Here is a 21,868-nt window from a genome sequence, read left to right as displayed (position 1 = left end):
CTGCTGCAAAATTCTAAGTTTCCTAAAGAGCATTAACATGAACTCTTAGTAATGTATTTCACTAAGTGCTGGGTAGGTTGGGATATTTGATACTTCAATAAATGACAAAGCAGTGATTTGGCAGATATTTTGAAATTTTTAAAGAAAATATTCATGAATATTGTATAATCTCCCTCCTTTCTCAAGATAATCCTTCACCATACCCTTGAGTCCTACTTATAATAAAATATATTGAGTTTGTTTACTATCTCATACCAAGGAAAACTAATTTATGAAAATTTTTCAAGCCATTTATCATAATTATTTCATCCCCAACTTTGATACTTTCCTTCACACATCAATTTTTCCATACTATTTACTCATATGAATGTGAACAAATACTTTAAATGTTGCTCTACATTCATCCAAATTCATGTTGTATTTTAAAGATTTTAGTTTAAAAACTCTCTTTTTATAGGTCACTGTTTTATATTTGTTTATAGAACTTTGTTTTTCTGTTTATCAATATTAAAAATTGGCAAAATGTAACAATATTTTTAAAAAGGATAAAACTAAGAGTAAATATATTAGCTAAATGATTAAAAACACTATAAGAATAGGTTTGGAAAAAAGAATGAAAAAAAAATCTACATATAAGATGCCTCTGTTTTGCCTGGTCATAGAAAATTCTGCCTGAAAAAAAATAAGAAAAAGAATCTAAGAACAAAAGCTGTTCTACTACTTTAGTATACAGCATCTTTTAGTACTATTTTTTCTATATTCATATGGCATTTCCTATCAAATATGATCATGCTGTATATGTATATGCACTTTGAAAAACAAGAAGAATATTATTACTTTTTCCCCTGGGTGTATTCCAAGTAATTATGATTATGACCGAAAACATATAAACTAGAAGAAACATTCCAATAAAAAAAATTCCATCTGTAAAGGTTAAACCGTATGAATCTGACATTTTCAAATAGACTGCAATTAAATTAACTAATTTATATTCTCCTGAATTAGTAAAAGCAGTCAGCTTTTTTTTTAATGCCTAATTGTTAGAATCCTGCTATTCAGAGATAGGAATGCAGTCTTTTTTATTATAGAAGAAAAAGAAGGAGAAATAAAGTAGCAAACAGGAGTAATTGTAAAGTATCCTAAATATTATATTTTCCAAGGTAAATGACAATAGTTTCTCTGCATTTTGACATGCATTTCTGTCCATTTAAATACCATGTCCTTCCATAAAATAAGAAAAGACAAGATGGGCTAGGGTTTCTTTCAGCGGTAATACTATATATGTGGCTGATTATAGTATATGTCACAATATTATTTCATACCATCATCCCAAATAATGTTGCACAAGACTTAAGGAATCTCATAAGCTTTACTTTAAACACAGATCATATCAAGTTTTTTTAAAAACCCAAAATAATCTGTATTTTATATTATCTGAGGTATATTTATGCTATTTGAATCATATAAAGACAGAATGCTATATCTTACATGTGAAAAAGCTGATAGACAAATTTATCAACTGACTGATTTTAAATCATAGATTAAATTCATGAAATTGACAGCATTATAAACTAAGTTTATAAACTTGCATTTTTAAAATCAATTCCTTATTGTCATTTTGGAGATTTACTATTTCAAATGTTTAAAAAAGTAAAAAACACAAGTATTTCTTCAAAGGTGTATCTGCATTAGTTCATTTTAAGATCTGTAAGTCTGACATGGCAATTTAGAAAGATTTTGAAAATGTATCTCAACATATCCCAAACTGACACAGGCTATAAAGAACTATCTTAAATATAAGCAGCATTGATTAAGCATATAATCATAAACAGAAAAAAGTAATTATTCACTCAAAAAGGCAAAAAAACTACCATTCAGTGGCTGAATTAATATTTATAACTATTATTTCATCAGCTGGCCACACAAATAAGAACCATCTAGTTCTTTTGCCCTGCTACAGGCAGAATCCTAGCTTGTTCCTTTCTGATTTCTGCCAGGAACATTTGTATTTTAAAATTAAGAGAGGATTATATAAATTATTCTCCTACCTCCAAAATACATAATACAACAGAATTTTTCCAGTGTGAAAAATACTATTGCAGTAGATATGTCATAACCTCTCCTTATTCTTCATACCTTTTAATAAGAAGATATGCTTCTAATTTGTCATTTAAAAATAGGAATAATAAGGCATGTTTAAAATTATGCCATTACCTGATCCTTTTCAGTTACCATTATATAAGAAGAGCAAAAGCATACGTGATAACTCAAAACTCCTTTTTTATAGCTGTTCGTTAGGTCGATATTTGTAAAAACCTCTGAGTGTTCCGACTGTTCATTCTGACGATGTTCCTACCTTCCTTCACTTTGGCTGCTTTTTGCCTCGATGGTGTCACCAGCTCCTTCACAATCTGCAAGACTTGAATCATTGCTAGTTAACAAGCCAAAGACTCCGCTGCTTCCTCCAGAAATCCAACAGGTTTCATCACCAAGAGCTCACTGCTGTTTCTGCTTTCAGAAGCTCAAGCAGGAGCACAGTTCAACTTCAGAGAAATACATTACATGCTTTGCTTAGCTATCCATGAAGGCTCTGAAGCAGTTAATAAGAAACAACAAAAGGATAGGCTGTATCTTCTTGAAATGGATTCAAAGTGATTTCAGCACATGTGAAAACCACCATCCTCAAAGTCCAAATGTATCACACTGCAAAGCATTAACGGGTTATAAACAAAACAAAACAAAATGTGGGTAATCTGCTGCAAATCACTAAGTATAGTGAATGAAAACATTTTCTCACAAAAGTCATGACAGGAGAAATAAAGTGCTATGCTATAAATTCTCATATAGCCAATCACAGATGCTATGTGCAAGTTTTTAAAAACACTCAGAAGTAGTCAACCAAAATACCCTGCACTGCAAAGCCTTAATACTTTTTTCCAATTTCTCAAAAATCTCATACTTGAAACACAGAAAATGTGGATAAAAATAAAATTCTATCTTGCTAACTCCACGCTCCCAGGTCTGCCTAATAGATATGAAACTTCGAAAACTATCCTATAAATTCCTTGCCCTCCTCCTCACAGAGACACCTCTGACTGACATCCTAGTACCTGAAGAGAAGTCTACATTCACACTTCACACTAGGAATCCTAAAGGGTTCGTAAATTCGTTGGCCTCACCAGAAGAGGCATGGGCCAGAGATTTTTTTTAAAATTGAGCATAACCGCCATCTTGGGCACACGGTTTTCAATAACCAAGTTGCACCGATGCTCAGTTAATACTGAATACCTTCGTTACATCTTCTACTTACCACATACCTACCCTTTTCAAAGTCAACCTATAGGGTTAACTAAAAGAGAGAACTGACATTCGGGTTAACGTGGTTACACGTTCTATTTATTAAAGTGAATCTCCACCAGCAATTTGTTCCCCTTACCATACTGTCAACTGTCCTCCCCTGTTTTCCTTCTTTCCCATTTATCATTTTGATATCCTTAATGTATCATTACATAATGGATCCCAAAGCAAATCAAAGGCAGTTTGCCTTCACACTTAAAGGCTTATTTGTTATTTTCCCATTTTTCAATTGGACAACTGAGGTACACAGTCAATCAACCAAGGTTGGAAGTAAAACATAGAATCCAAAACCTTTCAAAGGCTTCCGCTTTCTCTGATATCACGCCTTTCTTGTCAAAATGTATAGTTTTAAAATTCAGGGTGAAGTTTTCAGCTCTTCAAAAAAGAGGTGCTATAACATGTGCATATATATCCACCCGTAATGTATTCTCCATATGGGTGGTAATTTAAGGCAGTGCTACAGATCGATGGCAGTGAGAAACTGTTTGCAAATGGAGGACAAAACTGGGCAATTATCCTAACTACCTGTTTTCTTTAAAAGAGAATATCTGTATTTGCAAACTAAATCAGAAAGTTCAGATGAGTCAAAGACCAAGTTTTAAACCTGAAATCAAAACTGTGCTCTTTAATGATTCCCTCTGAAGACCTGATAAAGACAAATCACCATCTAAATCAAACTCCTCAAATCAAGTTCTCCCAGTTCTTTCTATCCCTTGCCCATGTTAGGTATATACACTGACTTTCTTTTCAGTTCTTTGCATTTCCAGCTCCAGAGAAATCACTTTCACTCTTCTAGAAAAACATAATGTTTTTGAAAAGTACTTTCTGTTAGCTTTGCTCTCTCCCAGTATTTTTCTCTTTCCATGCAGGGAAGGGGCTCTATAGGGCATTATTTTCAGTCAGCTCTCTCCTCCGTATCTGATCAGTGGAAGAGAAGACTATCTATATTCATGTTTCCATAAATTTCCAATTATCATCACTCCCCATCTCACTGATAACAGTATTAGTTTTGAAAATGAAAATCGCAAGTAATTAGTTTGACTCACTACTGTCAGTCCTTAACTTCTGCTAAGCAACAAATAGCTTTTTGTTTCTCTCATTCTGTTCTTTTTTTTATCACATGTTGCAACAGTAAATGTATCTGACCACATATTCTAATATAGTATATATAACCAAGTTGTAGTCTAAAATGTCAAGGTCAGGGTGTCTGGGTGGCTCAGTCAGTTAAGTGTCTGCCTTTGACTCAGGTCATGATCCCAGGGTCCTAGGATCGAGTTCCCCATCAGGCTCCCTGACTAGCGGGGAATCTGCTTTTCCCTCTACCCCCCACGCCCCACTCGTGATCTCTTCTCTCTCTCACACTTCTCTCTCTCAAATAAATAAATAAATAAATAAATAAATAAATAAACAAACAAATCTTTAAAAAGTAAAATAAAATGTCAAGATCGGGGGCGTCTAGGTGGCTCAGTCAGTTAAGGGTCTTCCTTCTTCCTTTGGCTCAGGTCATGATCCCAGAGTCCTGGGATCGAGTCCCCCATCAGACTCCCCACTCAGTGGGGAGCCTGCTTCTCCCTCTGCCTGCTGCTTCCCCTGCTTGTGCGTGCACGCTCTCTCTGACAAATAAATAAATAAAATCTTTAAAAAAAAAATGTCAAGATTATGAAAGGCAAAAAAGACAGAGGAACTATTACAGATCAGAGGAGACTCAAGAGTCAGGTTAACTAGAACGTAACACATGATGCCAGGTTAGATATTGGACCAGAAAGGGATGAGGGGAAATACATACCTGGGGACAACTGGGAAAGTGTGAACACCATCTACACGTTATCAGTGTTAATTTCCTGACTATAACCATTACACTACAGTTACATAACAGAACAGCCTGGACTTTAGGAATACACCCTGAAGTATTTAGGGGGAAATACTTCAATTTACCCCCTATGGGTCCAGAAAAAAAATTACATTAATACAGAATGAGAAAATAAATGTGGTAAAATCTTAGCATTTGGGGGGTGCCTGGGTGGCTCAGTCGTTAAGCGTCTGCCTTCGGCTCAGGTCATGATCCCAGGGTCCTGGGATCAAGCCCCACATCAGGCTCCCTGCTCAGTGAGGAGCCTGCTTCTCCCTCTCCCACTCCCCCTGCTTGTGTTCCCTCTCTTGCTGTCTCTCCTCTCTCTCTCTGTCAAATAAATAAATAAATAATCTTTTTAAAAAAAATCTTACATTTAGGAAATCCAGGTAAAAGAATAGGAGAATTGTCTGTGTTACTCTTATAACATTTTCCTAAGTCTGAAATTATTTCAAACTAAACTTAAATTCTGACTACCTAGCCCTATATATGCATATTTATTTGTTTGTAAAGGATATATATGTATTCATATTCATGTATGTTTAAATCATACAAAGCAAAGGATTTTAAAGGCCCAAATAATGTAAAAAAGAATTCCACATTTGTACTATGCTGTGTTCCTGTTAGGTCTGTATATGTGTATATACATATACACACATTTATATGCATTCTCATATGCTTTCTTTGCCCCAGAGATCATTCTGAATCCTCCTGGAATGCAAATTTTAAAAACACACATACCTCTGGGCTTACTCTGGCATGGGCACTCTTCAAAGAATTAATTTCCAGATCCTTAACTTGTACATGTACTCATCACTACAGCTGAGCTGCTTGAGAAGATGCAGGCAGCAGGGGCCCTCTGTTTCCACCTCCCTTGACGCAACCACCTTTGATCCACTTCACAAGAAAAAGGCCAACCCTCAGACACCTCACTGCTGCACAGTGCTCCAAGAGGTGAAAACATGGGAGACAGAGAACAAAAATAATCCAACAATTCCTTTAATCAAAGCACAATAAGTAACATCAGCCCACCCCACTCATTAAGACGAGTTTCCAATAAAAAATTCATTTAAACTGAATAATTATTCATCAAAATTCATCATATATTTGTTGTTTTGACAAAGTACATTAGGGAAAAAAACCTCTGTGAGGAAAGTGGAATGGATACAGAATTTCAGAAAAAAAGCATATAAAATCTCTGGCTACTGAGGAATAGCTTGTTCATTTTCCTTTTTTTTTTTTTTTTTTTTAGAGAGAAAGAGGAAAAAAAACATGCACAGTGGGGGGAATCTTAAGCACATTCCACACCCAGCACAGAGCCTGACATGGGGCTTGATCTTAAGACCCTGGGATCATGACCTGAGCTGAAATTAAGAACCAGACACCTAACCAACTAAGTCACCCAGGCACCCCTACCTTGTTCATTTTTCAAATGGATGGCACTGGGTATCAAACCACTGTGGTAATCAAACCCTACTAAGTACATTTATAAGAGGGATGTAACAGTTTTGCTTATTTACTATTTTTCCTTACTGGGCCTCTGGCACAAAGAGTTGGTTTAATCAAAGTCCTTGGTTCTTATCATTGGTCCGTGCATGGCCCAGTTTTATTTATATACTCAATTATTTATTTTTAATAATAAACAGCACAAAGCAACCACCCAAAATAAAAACTAGGACATTAACAATAATCTGCATTTAATCTACAGTCCCTCCCCCAACCACCAACCCATCCCCCTGCTTCAACCCAAAGTAACAAACATCCTGTATCCAGAAAAAAAGAGTTTCTAATAAAACTCCCTTGATTCTCTTGATTCCCCTTATATCTATCTAATATTATCTCCTCCCCCTCTTTCACACACACACACACACACACACAGACACCCACCCCTGTGTTGCAGTGTGGTTGTTCCAAACTTTATAAAAAGGGTATCAGAGTTCATGTTATCTTTGAGGAATTACATTTTTTCTTAAATATTGAGACCAATGGTTCTCAATCTTCACTACACATGGAAAATACCTGGGAAGTTTTTTGTTTTTTTTTTTGTTAAAGATTTTATTTATTTATTTGACAGAGAGATAGAGAGAGAACACAAGCAGGCAGAGAAGCAGGCAGAGGGAGAGGGAGAAGTAGGCTCCCCGCAGAGCAGGGAGACTGATACAGGACTCAATCCCAGGACCCTGGGATCATGACCTGAGCCGAAGGCAGCCGCTTAACCGACTGAGCCACCCAGGCGCCCAATACCTGGGAAGTTTTAAAAAGTATGATGCCTTGGTCCATCTACAGGGATTTGGACTTCACTGTCCGAGATGCAGCCCAAGCATCACAAATTTTAAAGGTTCCCTCAAATGATCCTAACATTCAGCCAAGGACCACTGTGTTCTAGAAGAATGATATAGGGAAAGTTAATGTGTACAAGTAAACATGAAAGGTACAAAAATTATGATTCCACTATTACGGAATTACACACACACGCACCCATGCACACACACAGGGAGAGAGAAAGATGTATGCACAAAGAAAAAATATCAAAATGTTATCAACAATTCTTCCCCTGAATAGTGGCATTACATATGAATTTTTACTGTCTTCATTTTGCTATACTTTTCTATACAGAACACATTTTACTACTTAAAAAAAATGAATTATATTTTGGTTTTTAAAATTCCGTATCATCTCACCAAAAAGGATACACAGATGGCAATTCAGCATATGAAAAGAGTTGGTTCAACCTCACATGTCATTAGGAAATTTCCCAAATTAAGACAACAACGAGATACCCCTCCATATCTATTAGAATGACTATACTGCAAAACACTGACAACACCAAATGCTGTCGAAGATGCAGAGGAACAGGAATTCTCATTAACTGCTGGCGGGAATACAAAATGATACAGCCGCTTTGGAAAACAGTTTGGTGGTTTCTTCCAAAACTGAACAAATTCTTACCATTTTATGCAACAATTGTTATTCTTTGTTATTTGCCCAAATGAGTTAAGAACATATATCTACACAAAAACCTGTACATGAATGTTTATAGCGGTTTTATTTGTAATTGCCAGAACTTGGAAGCAATCACTTGTTCTTCAGTGTGTGAATGGATAGACAAACTGCTATATCCAGGTTACGGAACATTGTCCAGCAATAAAAGTAAATGAGCTATTCACACACATACACACACACACACACACACACCAACACACAAACACACACACACAAAAACCATGGAGGAACTTTAAATGTTAAGTAAAGGAAGCCAATCTGAAAAGGCTACATAGTGTATGATTCCAATTATATGACATTCTGGAAAAGGCAAACCTATGGAGACAGTAAAATGATTAGTAATTGCCAGGGATGTGAGAAGAGGAAGAGAAGGATGAATAGGTGGGGGCGCAGGGAATTTTTATGGCAGTGAAACTACTCTGTATGCTACTGTTAATGGCAGATACATGTCATTATACATTTGTCAAAACCCATAAAATGTACAACACAAAGAGTGGCCCTTAATGTAAACTATGGACTTTAGTTAACAATAATGCATTGATACTGGCTAATTAACTGCAGTAAATGAATCATACAAATGCAAGAGGTTAGTAAGAGGGGAAACCGGGAAGGCGGGGAGTATTCTTAGGGGATATAAGAGAACTCCCAGTAGTTTCCACTCCATTTTTCTGTAAACCTAAAAGTGTTCTAAAATATAGTCTCTGAAAATGACAAAGAAAATCTATATTTAATATGTACTTAATAATCTATACCTGAAACAATACAAAGATAAATCCAAAAAAGTACAGACCTTAACTGGAGTGCTTAAAACAAAAACATTGTCTACACATGAGAGCCCCAATGTGGCTCCAGAGACAAGAAATGGAATAGGGGCCCTCCCAATGGACTGCCTGCAACCAGCTGTGAGCTAGTTCTTTTTTACAACAGAAAAAATTCTTACTTCAATCTTGTTTCCTACGTTTGTCTTTTGTTAACATGGCCACCCCCAAAACCACAAACTCTTGGCTAACCCCCGAAAGCACGATCTTTTTTTTTATTTTATTTTATTATGTTATGTTAATCACCATACATTACATCATTAGTTTTTGCCGAAAGCACAATCTTATTTTTCCTCCCCATCACTTCCCAATCCAGCATTCCCAGAGTGGGGCATGAGAGAGGAGGCCGGGGAGAGCCCATAATGAGACAAGAGCCCAGAGAGAAGAGCCAGAGGCAGTACAGTAAGAGCACTCCCCCACACACCTATTGGGACACTCCAGGTTATGCCATTTTCCTTTCTCCCAATGAAAACACAAGGCCAAAGTCAACTTCTTTCTGCTCAAAAGGGATCAATAACAGGAACTATATGTCAAATGATATAAAGAAAAATCAGCTACGCAGAGGAAAGAAATCTTTTCCCACCATTCCTCACTCACCAAAAAAACCAAAACATCAGGAAGAGAGAAAAAACAAGATTGACTCTGACCTCATTTGTATTCTTTCTCTCATTCATTTAATAAAACAATGAACAAATTCACTGGACCATCTTTCTTGGCCCCACGTGAAAAGAAGTATATATATATATTTTTAAGATTTTATTTATTTATTTGAGAGAGAGAAACAGCATGAGAGGGGAGAGGGTCAGAGGGAGAAGCAGGCTCCCTGCTGAGCCAGGAGCCCGATGTGGAACTCGATCCCAGGACTCCGGAATCATGACCTGAGCCGAAGGCAGTCGCTTAACCAACTGAGCCACCCAGGTGCCCAAGACTGAGTGTATCTTAAAACAAAATTATACTACTATTCCTCACAAATAACATTGTGGATAATTCAGACCAACTCCCTAGAATCTTGAAGAATTACAAACTAACTTAGAAGAGCTCTACTTTCTTCTTTTTGTAAATATACATCTCTAGTAGTTCTTATTACAAAAATAATGCACGTTCACAGTAGAAAAAAGTATATGAAAACAAGTCCAAAGAAAATAAGATCTCTCTTAGGCCCGCCATACAGAGATAAGCACTGCTAACAACCTTTTAGACTTATCCATGTACTTTTTTTGTTGATTTTACAAAAATTAGATAACATTATACATACTGTTTTGGAATTGATATGTTTTCACACTTTAAAATACTTCATCAACATCTTTTTTCTAAAATAAACACAGACAAGGGTATTTGCACTGTGCTTTGTCCAAAAATTTTTCTGATCATATGAATAACAACCCAGCATCTTTTCATTCTTGGCAATGATTTAGGGTTTTTTCTATGCACTTTTCAGAAAACTGCTTTGGCTTTCCTGGAAATATATTTTAGAATTAAACTACTGTCAGTTTTTTCAGAACATGTAGATAAATGAGAAAAAAGAAATGTGAGAGGCCAAACTTGTTGTGACAAAAACAATCTGTAAATATTCAAGATGTCAACTGGCCAGCAAATAGAAAAAGGCTTTTGAATATTAAACTATAAACCCATTTCTGACTTCTCTCCTCTTGGGCTAATAAATCAGCTTAATAGACTTCTATTTCTTTGTCATTCTACTTAGATTTTACAGGTGGTATATAAACACTTTGTTCTACAATTTTGAAAATCAATTGCTATAAACTCATCAATATGGAATAAAACGTATGTTGATTATAAAAATAAAAGTTGTTGACTTTTGTCCACTTACCTTTCTCTATACCAAATGTTTGTAATATTTTCTGTCCAAATAGTGCTCAGGTGCTCTTACAGTAATTCCTAATAATTCATATGGGGTATTTAAAAATTAACACTGTCAAAGCTAATGAACTGTCTTTGCAGATTTTTTTCACAGAAAAAAAGTAAGACAAAATAAAAAAGATAGGAAGGTAAAATGTCCTGAAGTTGCAGGATGTGGAATGAGCCACAAAATACGTGTTATGGATGACATTATCCTTCTTTCACATAATATCAAGGCATATTAGATGGTAGTAATTGTTTATGAACAAAAATAACTGTACTAATGTAATTAGCAGTTTTTTCAAAACCTATTTCTAAAGGTATTTTATAAAAGGGCAATTCATTTTGCTTATAACAAGCAGCCAAGAAACCAATAGCTTGGTGAAGCTTCTATACTTTTCTGTGGCTCAGTGGAAACTGTCATAAATATGTGCAAAGTACGATTCACAAACATGGGGAATGAAAATATATCCCAATTTATCCTCACAACACCTAGAAATTCTTCATGTACTGACATATCGTAAGTTCATTTTAAAGGCAATAAAATTTTGCTCATCCATACAAAAACTATTAAGCAGAGACTAGGTACAATGCTAGTTGCTGGTATTATAAGGGTGATCAATCTCCTTCTACTCTACCAAGAGAAAATGACACTAAACACATAATTATACAATTAATTATTGAATTACAATTGAAATAACTCCTGCAAGTAAGTACAAGATGACAGGAGAGTGTCTTTAAGTGGAAAATAGTAGGAATTAAAGGATATACACAGCACATTATAACTGAACATATTCCAATTTCTGAATTACCACATTTTGAATTTTTAAAGAAAGCTTCCCTTTAGGTAGAAATGACTCTTCTGACTTCCCAAAGCCACATGCAGATGGACACACAAATATAGAAGGTAAAGAGATTTTCTAATCATAATGAGGAAACTTAAATATGACTTTATTTCAAAATCAAGAACTCAAAGAAAACACAGCATCCAAGCAATCTGACCTACCCCAGAATCTAAAAAAGCTGTCAAATAACATTATTAGTTTTTAAAAATTCATTACCATAAAAAACACATATTAAAAAGCAGTCAAGTCTTGGAATAAATCATAATTCAATCTAGATGAATCATAATTCAATATAACATCATCTTTAAGATCAAATGTCCACATGCACAAATACACATGTATGAAAAATATAAAGACATAGGCATTTCCATAGAATTCACAAAAGTGCTGTGTATTTAAACACAGAAGTCCCTCTAACATTCACAAAGATCTTTCTGGAGTTTCCACTATACAAAATCTATAATTCACCATAACACATTAATTTTAACAGGAAGTAAGACCACCAACAGAGTCCCTGACAGAACAATACATCAGGCAAAACTGATCTTTGGTACCTGTTACTCTCCACTCTTCCTCCCTTTACGAAACCTTTTTCTCTCTCTGACTTTTCTATATACTACACTATGCATTATCTCTCTCTGCTGACCATCACAAAATGACCCGTGTCCCCAGAGAAACATATAAAGTTCCAACACGTATATTAAAAAACTACATTGCTTCATAATAAATTTTTGGAGATGCAAAAGCATCATCCAGAGTTAAAATCTGTGATTTTTCAATATGCATTTTGGGAGAAAGGTCTATTTTAAAAGGATACGACACAAGAAAAAATGTAAATAGTGAACAGATGAAAAAAGTTATCCTAAGAATGAGATAGCATCTCTACACCCATTAGGATGGCTGCTATCAAAAAAAAACAGAAAATAACAAGAGTTGGCCAGGATGTGGAGAAACTGGAACCCTTGTGCAATGTCAAATGGTGCAGCCGCTATGGAAAACCGTATGCAGTTCCTCAAAACATTGAACACAGAATTACCATATGATCCAGCAATTCCACTTCTGGGTATATACTCAAAAGAACTTGGGTATGTACTCAAAAGAAAGGTGAGTCTCAAAGAGGTATTTATACACCTATGTTCATACGAGCATTGCTCACAGTAGCCAAAAGGTGGAAGCAAACCAACTTGTCCATTACCAAAATGTGGTAATCCAAACAACGAAATAGTTATTCAGTCTTTAAAAGGAAGGAAATTCTGGCACCTGCTACAACATGGATGAACTATGAGGGTATTACACTGAATGAAATGAGCCAGTCACAAAAAGACAAATACTTTATGATCCCATATACATGAGGTATCTAGACTAATCAAACTCATGGAGACAGAAAGTAGGATGAATGGTGGGTGCCAAGAGATGGAGGAAGGGAAAAGGGAAGTTGTTTAGTAAGTACAAAGTGTCAGTTGTTTTTGGTTTTTTTTTTTTTTTCAAGATTTTATCTATTTATTTGACAGAGAGCAACAGAGCGAGAGGGAGCACAAGCAGGGGGAGTGGGAGAGGGAGAAGCAGGCTTCCCTCTGAGCAGGGAGCCCGATGCGGGGCTCGATCCCAGGACCCTGGGATCATGACCTGAGCTGAAGGCAGATGCTTAACGACTGAGCCACCCAGGCGCCCCCAAAGTGTCAGTTTTTCAAGATAAAAAGAGTTCTAGAGACTGGTTGCACAACAATGTAAATATACTTAACACTACTGAACTGTACACTTAAAAATGGCTAAGATGGTAAATTTTATGTTATATATATTTTACCACAATTTAGACAAAAGTTATCCTGTCTAAAAATCAAACATATGCCACTAAAAGCAACTTTTAATACCATTTTGAGCCCACTAAACTAGTCATGGTGAAATATATCCTTGTATACCAATGACCACAGTAATTGTAAATTAGTACAGTCTTTTAAGAAAGACAGGCAGACATAGGCAAAAACATTTCAGTACTATAAATCTAGCCTAAGGAATTCGTTCTAATTTGTTTTATTAAAGAAAAGGGGCAAATTCACCAGTGATACTCCTTCTGCAAACATTTTTAAAAATTGAAGCATCCTAAATAACCAAACAATAGGGAAACAGTTAAATAAGTTACCATGCATCATTATCTTTAAGGACTATGATAATTATGATTTTGCATTATGAAAAACAATTATAGAAATATAACTGTCTAAATACAACTCAATGTTAGAAATTGAAATATAAAATTGCATATACATTATGAATCCAATTATATAAAAATATATAGTATTGGGGGCACCTGGGTGGCTCAGTCCATTGAGCATCTGACTCTTGGTTTCGGCTCAGGTCATGATCTTGAGGTCATGAGATCCAGCCCCATTTCAGGTTTCGTGCTCAGCGGGAAGTCTGCTTGATGATTCTTTCTGCCCCTCCACCCACTCTCAAATAAATGAATAAATTTTAAAAATACACACACACACACGCGCGCGCGCGCGTGCACACAATCTGGACAAGACCACAGGGTCATATGCAAAAAAGCAAACGGCTGCTTTAACGTAATAGGGTTACAATGACTTTTTCTCCCCATCTCCAAATGTATTTACTTTAATGTACAACGGGAAAAAGGGACTGTAAAGATGAAGGAAACAGATTAGTTTTGGTGACAGGAGTGGAAATAAAATATAAGATGGAGGCAACATTGTGGTGTTTATCTAAACTAAAATCACAAACTTAATCTCCTCCCACTACTTACTTGTACCAATGCTAAATTTTCCTTCATTTCTTAATCTAAACCTCTCAACTCCAGGTCTTCACAGATGTTGTTCCCTCTATGAAGAACCCTCTCCCAGGGCACCCGGATGGTTCAGTCTGTTAAGTGGGAACTCTTGGTTTCGGCTCAGGTCATGATCTCATGGGTCCTGAGATTGAGCTCAAGATCAAGCCCCACGTGGGGCTCTATGTTTAGTGGGGGAGTCTGCTTGAAAGAGTCTCTCCCTCTGCCCCTCCCCCATCACACGCACAAACATGCTCTTTCTCTCTCTCAAATAAATAATCTTTTTTTAAAAAAACCCTCTCCCTCCTCCTCTTCACTTAGCCAGACCTCAGCTGGAATATGATTTCCTAACAATGGTCTTCCTGCCCTCCGTGCAGATAGGTTCCCTTGCTCTCCCAGACTCCTACATTCCCCTTTTGATATTAATAATACCATGCTACTCATGCAGTACTCATCTTCCCCACCAGTTCTGTGCTCTAAGAGGCCACCCACCATGTTTGTCTTGTTCATGTCTTTATCCCCAAAGACCAACCCAGCAGCAGTATACTTGGAGGTGCTCATTAGTATCTGTTAATACTAAAAGACATAATTATTATTTATTCAAAATCATATATTCCCTTCCTTAAAATTTGTTTTAAAATCAGATTCAAACACCATGTCTCTTAAAATATTTTAAGAAATCAATTTATAGCATCATGTGTCTCAAAGTTGTTTAAAAAGCAAGATTTAAATCTTATACTTTGCAATATTCCAAATTAATTTTCTAGCTTTCACTACACCTTGCAAGTATTAAACTTTTAAGAGTCATAACTATAGATGGTAAGTATCCTGACATTTCGCATTAAAATCTAATATAACCCATAAATCTCTAGAACCTAATGAGAATCAGTCTTGATATGTTCATTTATTCTATTTTTAGCTAAAGAAAATTTATTAAGACAAAGACAAAGAGGCACCAGGTTATAAGAAAAGCTAATCCTTAGTGAAGCAATCTCAAGTGATACATAAAGAGCTTCAGCTGTTTATTGCTACAAAACAAATTCAATAGTGCTATACCTTTTACGTTCAAAATATTTGTTCAACAGTGAGATTTTGTCATAATTCAAAACAGGAATTGTGCAGAAAGAAATTTCTCTTGATAAAAGCTCAATGTTGTCTCCTTTCCAGCTCATCTCATATTCTAGAAAATATCTCACTGCCATTTTTCTCAAGCCTTCGTAATAAAAACAAAAACTAGTAAAGTAGAGCAATAAATCCTATTCTTATGCAAGAGATATGAATCCTATTTTAATTAAGGAAGAAATGCGAAGTTTTTCTGTTGAAGAGCTAAATGGAAAAAAGTGAAGAGATCACCATGCAGTCTTCCTTTCTCTTCCGGACAAGCTTCCTTAAGGAACGCCCCCAAACCATCACACACATTAGGACGGACCCCATTCATTACAGGAACCCACAGACAACCCTCATCTGAGTGCTACTCTACAAAACAACTGGGCTGCAGTCCTCAAATACACCAGTATCACGAAGGATTAAGAACTCCTGAGGGACTATCCCAGGTCCGAGGAGACTAGAGTCTAGCTGACAACGAAATGCAGCTGGTGGGTAACACCCAGTTGGGCCCTGCACTGGGGGCAAATCTGCTCTCCAGGACATTGTTGGGAAACTCAAAGGACAACAGGATTGTAGACTAGATAAACATAATTCACCTATTTAGTCATTTTACTGTGGTTACGGAAAGAGAACGTCCTTGTTCTTCAGAATTACACACTAAAGGACAAATGGGTAGAGTAGTATGATATATGCAACCTACTCTCATATAATTCCAAAATAAGTAATATGTATTTTTTAATATATTTTCAGAAATAAAAAAATAAAGGACTGATCCTATTAAAAAAAATTAGGTTGCGCTGGTTGGGAAGGAGAGGCAGAATTTCACCTAAGAAGAGAAACACAACTAATCAAAGGAAGAAATAAGACGGAACACTTTGCAGATCTCAACGTTGTCATTTTCCATCAGAATGCAGCCAAGCACTGAGTTAGAAAAGCACATCTCTTCAGTTAAACCAAAACCTCTGATGGCTAACAATTTTTACATCACATTTTAGGGGAAAAGACAATAATGACTTCACCTTTGTAATACAAATGAAACATTTTAAAGTAGTGTTTTGTTTTTTTTTTTTTTTTAACCTACAGAGTTACTTCTACTAAGGAATCATTTGAGATCCAAGTTCCTCTTAACAAAGTCAGTTTGGGTACCTAAAAAGTTGGAGTGGGGTGATTCTCCTGTTCTGGGCAAAGTTCCCCATATATATCAGTACATACACCTATAGGTACATATTAGTACAAAGCTCCCATAAAAGGTCTCAGGCTGATTTGGGCAAAAACAAGAAAATCACAATGGCCCTACTGACTCCGTACGGGGTAACCTGGACCAAGACAAAAAGTTATTACCTAAATTAAATACACAAGACCAACTACTGTGAATTTACCTAAAAAATTCAAGTATGTGCACATGTCTGCATTCTCAAATTTCTTTAAGGTTAGAATCAATCAAACATATTCTACCTCACTTTGCATTAGAACATAACAAGGTTAACCAGTGAAGACATCAAACAGTATTTTACTGGAGACTGATTGTCAAAACCCTTGCTAACACGTCCTATAACTTCCATTTCTATCCCATTCTGCTAGAATCTGCAACAGGCAACTGTATTTTTTAAAAGACATTGTGACTCCAAATGCTCCACAATTTAATACAAATGTGTATGAGTGTACATTAGTGTCTTACCGAAATCTTTCCAGGTTCCACTGCTTAAAGTTTAACACCTGATTGCTCCAAATGTGTGAGTGTGAAAGAAAACTAGTTCGACTCCAGGGTACCTAGGTAATGCCAGCAGAAGTCAGCTTCTGAATTCAGGGCAAAAAATAGCACTCTACAATCAACTGTCTGTACATGATCACTATCTTTGAACATGAATTTAATAACTAACCTATGACTCAGTGCCTGAAGTAGGAGAGGGAGACTGGGGTAGGCGAAGAATTGAGAAGATGTTTTTACTCTATTCCTGACCCTTTCTAACCAACAGCTTTTTTTTTTTTTTAAGGATTTTATTTATTCATTTGAGACACAGAGATACAGAGAGAGAGCATGAGCAGCGAGAGAGGCAGAGGGAGAAGGAGAAGCAGGCTCCCTGCTGAGCCGGGAGCCTGATGCGGGGCTTGATCCCAGGACCCTGGCATCATGACCTGAGCCGAAGGCAGATGCTTAACCATCTGAGCCACCCAGGCGCCCCTAACCAACAGCTTTAAAGAGAGGCTAGAAAGAATTACTTCCATAGTCACCTTGTCCATCTCCAAAAAAGAAAAAAGAGTATCAAAACACTATTTTAGATAAATTTTGAGGGAGAAAGATAGAGGCTTAGAAATTTTTCACACTTCTGGGAAATGAGGAGACAATTATATAATGACATCCATCATACAAATTGACAGGCTCAGATTCCCTTAATAGAAAATGTCTATTTGTGTTTAAGGCGAAAAGGGTAATATATAGCTGTCCAGACTCTATTTAAAAAAAAAAAAAAAAGAAAACACTCAATGTTAATATATGTAGATTTATTAGCCAGACCATAAAATACATATCACTTATGTTATTTATAGTCGAAGTAAGACACTTTGCCAAGTTTCTTCTGCATAGAAGTCATCTATTTCTCAAAATTTTAGAATTCAGACTTCAGCCTTTGCACTCAGGAGGGTTCTGCACCAGCATGAGCTCTTGTACTCTACACAGATCTAATTTATACAGTGAGTCAAGAAGTAGAATAAATGATCCAACACAACTGTTCTTTTCCTTTTTCCTCTCCTTTGAAGTGATCTGAGTTCTCATTTAAGGTTTATAACACAGCTATTTCCTAGTTGTAAAGTTATGCCTTCATCAGTGCCATTGTTGTAAGGTGTCATTTCCCTAGACCTTCCCTGATGCGGTTTTTACCTTTGTTGAACTTGTATAAACAACAGTACAAAAAAAAAAAAAAAAAAATCACTAAGTTGTGCTTTCCATTATGTCTTTCAATAAACGAGAAATACCAAAAGTCATATATATGATATTTTCATACAGAAATTCATTTTTAGAGAAGTTAATGTAAAAGAGAAATGGAATATTTTAAACCAGTACATCACTTCTAATAACATGGATTCAAATATAAACTGTATAAATCAAACTATTTTCTGAAATTAATGAGATAACAAGATGAATATTCAAGAGTACTAATTTTAAATATACATTCCCCTCCATCTCTGCTTGCCTAGCGAATAAGCAGAATGAACAGAGAACATGTGCCTACATTTGGAACAAAGGTACCTCTGAAAGTAACCAGGACACAGATTCCAATGAGGAGCAACACACACAGGCCTCAAAACCCTGAAAACCGCATGTTTAAGTTTTCTTAATTTAGCTTAATAGAGGCATTTCTTGTTTCATTCAATAGCTGTGTTCCTGTAAGGCAAAATTGGAAATGAAAATTTTCTCATGGATATAATCATAAATTTTTGAGCTAGAAGGCTTCCAGACAATGTAGTCCAGTTCCCATATTTATGACAAGGACATGGGTAGGGGTGCGGTAGAAGGTTTTGGGGGGGGGCAGGGTGTGGTGGCACATTAAAGAGGTCAAGCTAATGACCATACATAACATGGTTAGTTAATAGCACAGCCAACCCAGGTTTCTGGGACTCTTAAAGAAGACTGCCACTGGAAAACTTAACTCTTTCAAAATGGGATTTTAAAAGAATTTCTCTTAAGAACAAAGTATCTTAAAACTATTATATAGAGGTTGGAGAACCCTCGTTTGTGTTATACTGAAGAATTTTAATTAAAGCTGATTTAGATACCAAGTTTATCTATATTATGTAATATACTGTAGATCAAAAATAAAAATGTTAATGACAGCCTTACAAAACCTATGTAAATAATGTCATTTTTAAACAACAATAGCATAACAACACTAGGTAAATGGTTTGAAATTTTAAGATTTAACTAGGAAAAGTAATTTACAAGCTTTACTGAGATTATATTGTAATATTACAGTAAGTGACATTTATGCTACAAATCTGTATGACTTTTAATAAAAGGAAATTAGATTTTCACAGAAAATGTTTTAACTACAAATCAATTTTATATATATATATATATATATATATAGATGTGTGAGTGTATGTGACAGAGGAAGAGAGAGAGGGGGAGAGCAAGAAAGAATCAAATGGACAAAGTGTAAACAATTGGTAAATCGAATAAAAGGTATGTGAAGAATTTGGGTTCTATTTTTACAACTTTTCTTGTTACAAGTTTGAAAACATAACAAAACAAAAAGATACAAGATAATGCAAATCATCTCCTAACAAAAACTTAATACTATACTCTATAAGAAATATTACTTTAAATTCATATTAAATTTCCCAGAGTATCAAACTGTAAGAATTACTCACTTTTCTGCAGCAAGTGGTCAAAAAGATGATAAATTAGCTAAAAGTAAAGTATATTCCATTTTCAATGGTCAGTATTAACACAATGAAGTATCTTAAACTAAGAAACTGATCTAATAAATTGTCTGAGAAGCAATTTTTGTTGGCATTCTTCATCACCTTACCTACCATGTACTGCTGCCATGGTTCTGATAACTAAGACAAATGCTGTTTCTCAACAGGAACTATTATACACTGTACCTGGCCCTGCCCACTATATGCCAGCAGGTCTCCCCAGTCACTATGACAACCAGAAAGTCTCTATCCACTTCCAAATCCCCCCCCCAATCAAAATTCTGATTTTACAGTTGACCCTTGAACAAGGCGGGAGTTAAGGGTATCGAACCCTGACACAGTTGAAATCTTCCTATAACTTCTGACTCCCCAAAAACTTAACTACTAATAGTGTACTCTTAAGTAGAAGCCTTACAGATAAAGAGTTGATTAACATATACCTCATCATATGTACTGTATGCTATATTCCTACTATAAAGTAAGCTAGAGACAAAACTGTTATTATGAAAATCATGAGGAAAATACATTCAGAGTACTGCACTGTATTTTTTTTTAAGTAGAGTTGACACATAATGTTACATTAGTTTCAAGTGTACAATACAGTGATCAGACAACTCTAACTCTACATTATGCTATGCTCACCACATGGGTACCTACCATCTGTCACCATACAGTCCTATATTGTATTTATCCAAAAATTCCATGTTATAAGTGGACTGGCACTGTTCAAACCCGTGTTGTTCAAGGGTCAAGTATATATTTTCTTTAAGAATGGTTATCTTCCAAAATCCAAACTTATCAAACATAAATGAGTCTTAATACGACAAATAGATATATATACTTTACAAAGGGATTTCTTTCAAGATTCTGTTAAATGCAAATACCCCAGTATTCAAAATACAATTTAACTTAAGTTTTCTTTTCTTTAACCTCTACCCAACTTCTAAGGTACACAGCTATTCCATAAAACAAGATATATAGCTACATAATTATCCTAGACAGAAATTTTAGCCAATACTTAGGGAAAGCCTTGTATTATTCGTTGCATTAATAAGACTCATAAGAATCCTTATGCCACCACTGAGGGACTTAGTAATCTACTCACTTATTTATAACTTTACCTGTTCTAACAAATATTAAATTGTTTTCACTTCAGCATGAACTTTTAGTCCACTGCTCCACAGAATGAAGATATTTATTCCTACTCTATTAGAAAGCCATAAATATACTGCATCCCAAATTATTCACTGCCATTACTTTTTCCTCAGTTAAATGAGAAATGTTTCATATTCAGAAGTGACCTCAAAAAACTCACTCCTTTATTTAGGCCAAAGGGCAGGATCAAACGCTCCAATGCAAGAGATTCACTCCTGGATTGCCAAGTCAGAAGAAAATTGACACAGAAATCCTTAGAAAATAAGTCACTATTAGTTACAGAGCAAAAGTTTCCTGAAGAAAGTGAAATAAAATATATAAGATAAAATTTAAAAATAGTAGAGCAGATAAGCTTTATTTTTTCAAGTTAAAATACATTAAAATAAAACTAAATAGTACCCTAAATAATCATTTTTGGGTTTTGGTGCTTTTTGGCTTGTTTTTGCTTAACCCATTCCACCAAAATAATCATTTGAAATTGTTGAGCAATGCTTTTTACAAGAACTACTCCTGTTGTTACAATCTCCATTAAAGATCTAAGAGGTCCAGGATGCCTGGGTGGCTCAGTCAGTTGAGCGTCTGTCTTTGGCTCAGATTGTGATCTCAGGGTCCTGGGATTGAGTCCTACATCAGACTCCACACTCAGCGGGGAGCCTGCTTCTCCCTCTGCCTCCACCTG

General features: G+C 35.7%; 1 protein-coding gene across 3 annotated transcripts in view; it reads right to left on the bottom strand.

Annotated features, from left to right (window-relative positions):
• The window catches only part of USP6NL (USP6 N-terminal like), a 185,444-nt gene that overhangs the window by 140,528 nt on the left and 23,048 nt on the right, over nt 1–21,868 (bottom strand). Inside the window, exon 1 of one of the 3 annotated variants that reach the window (XM_044915010.1) lies at nt 2,357–2,429. The exons of the other annotated variants lie outside the window; for them this stretch is intronic. Coding sequence (XP_044770945.1) covers nt 2,357–2,429 — 73 coding nt within the window. Of the gene's footprint in view, nt 1–2,356; nt 2,430–21,868 lie in introns of those variants that run through there. 3 annotated transcript variants of the gene reach the window in all.

Source organism: Neomonachus schauinslandi, chromosome 5 (assembly GCF_002201575.2).
Source record: "Neomonachus schauinslandi chromosome 5, ASM220157v2, whole genome shotgun sequence".
In the NCBI taxonomy this organism is placed as follows: domain Eukaryota; kingdom Metazoa; phylum Chordata; class Mammalia; order Carnivora; family Phocidae; genus Neomonachus; species Neomonachus schauinslandi.
Note: the sequence above shows the minus strand (reverse complement) of the source record. Positions and strands in the feature narration are given on the sequence as shown.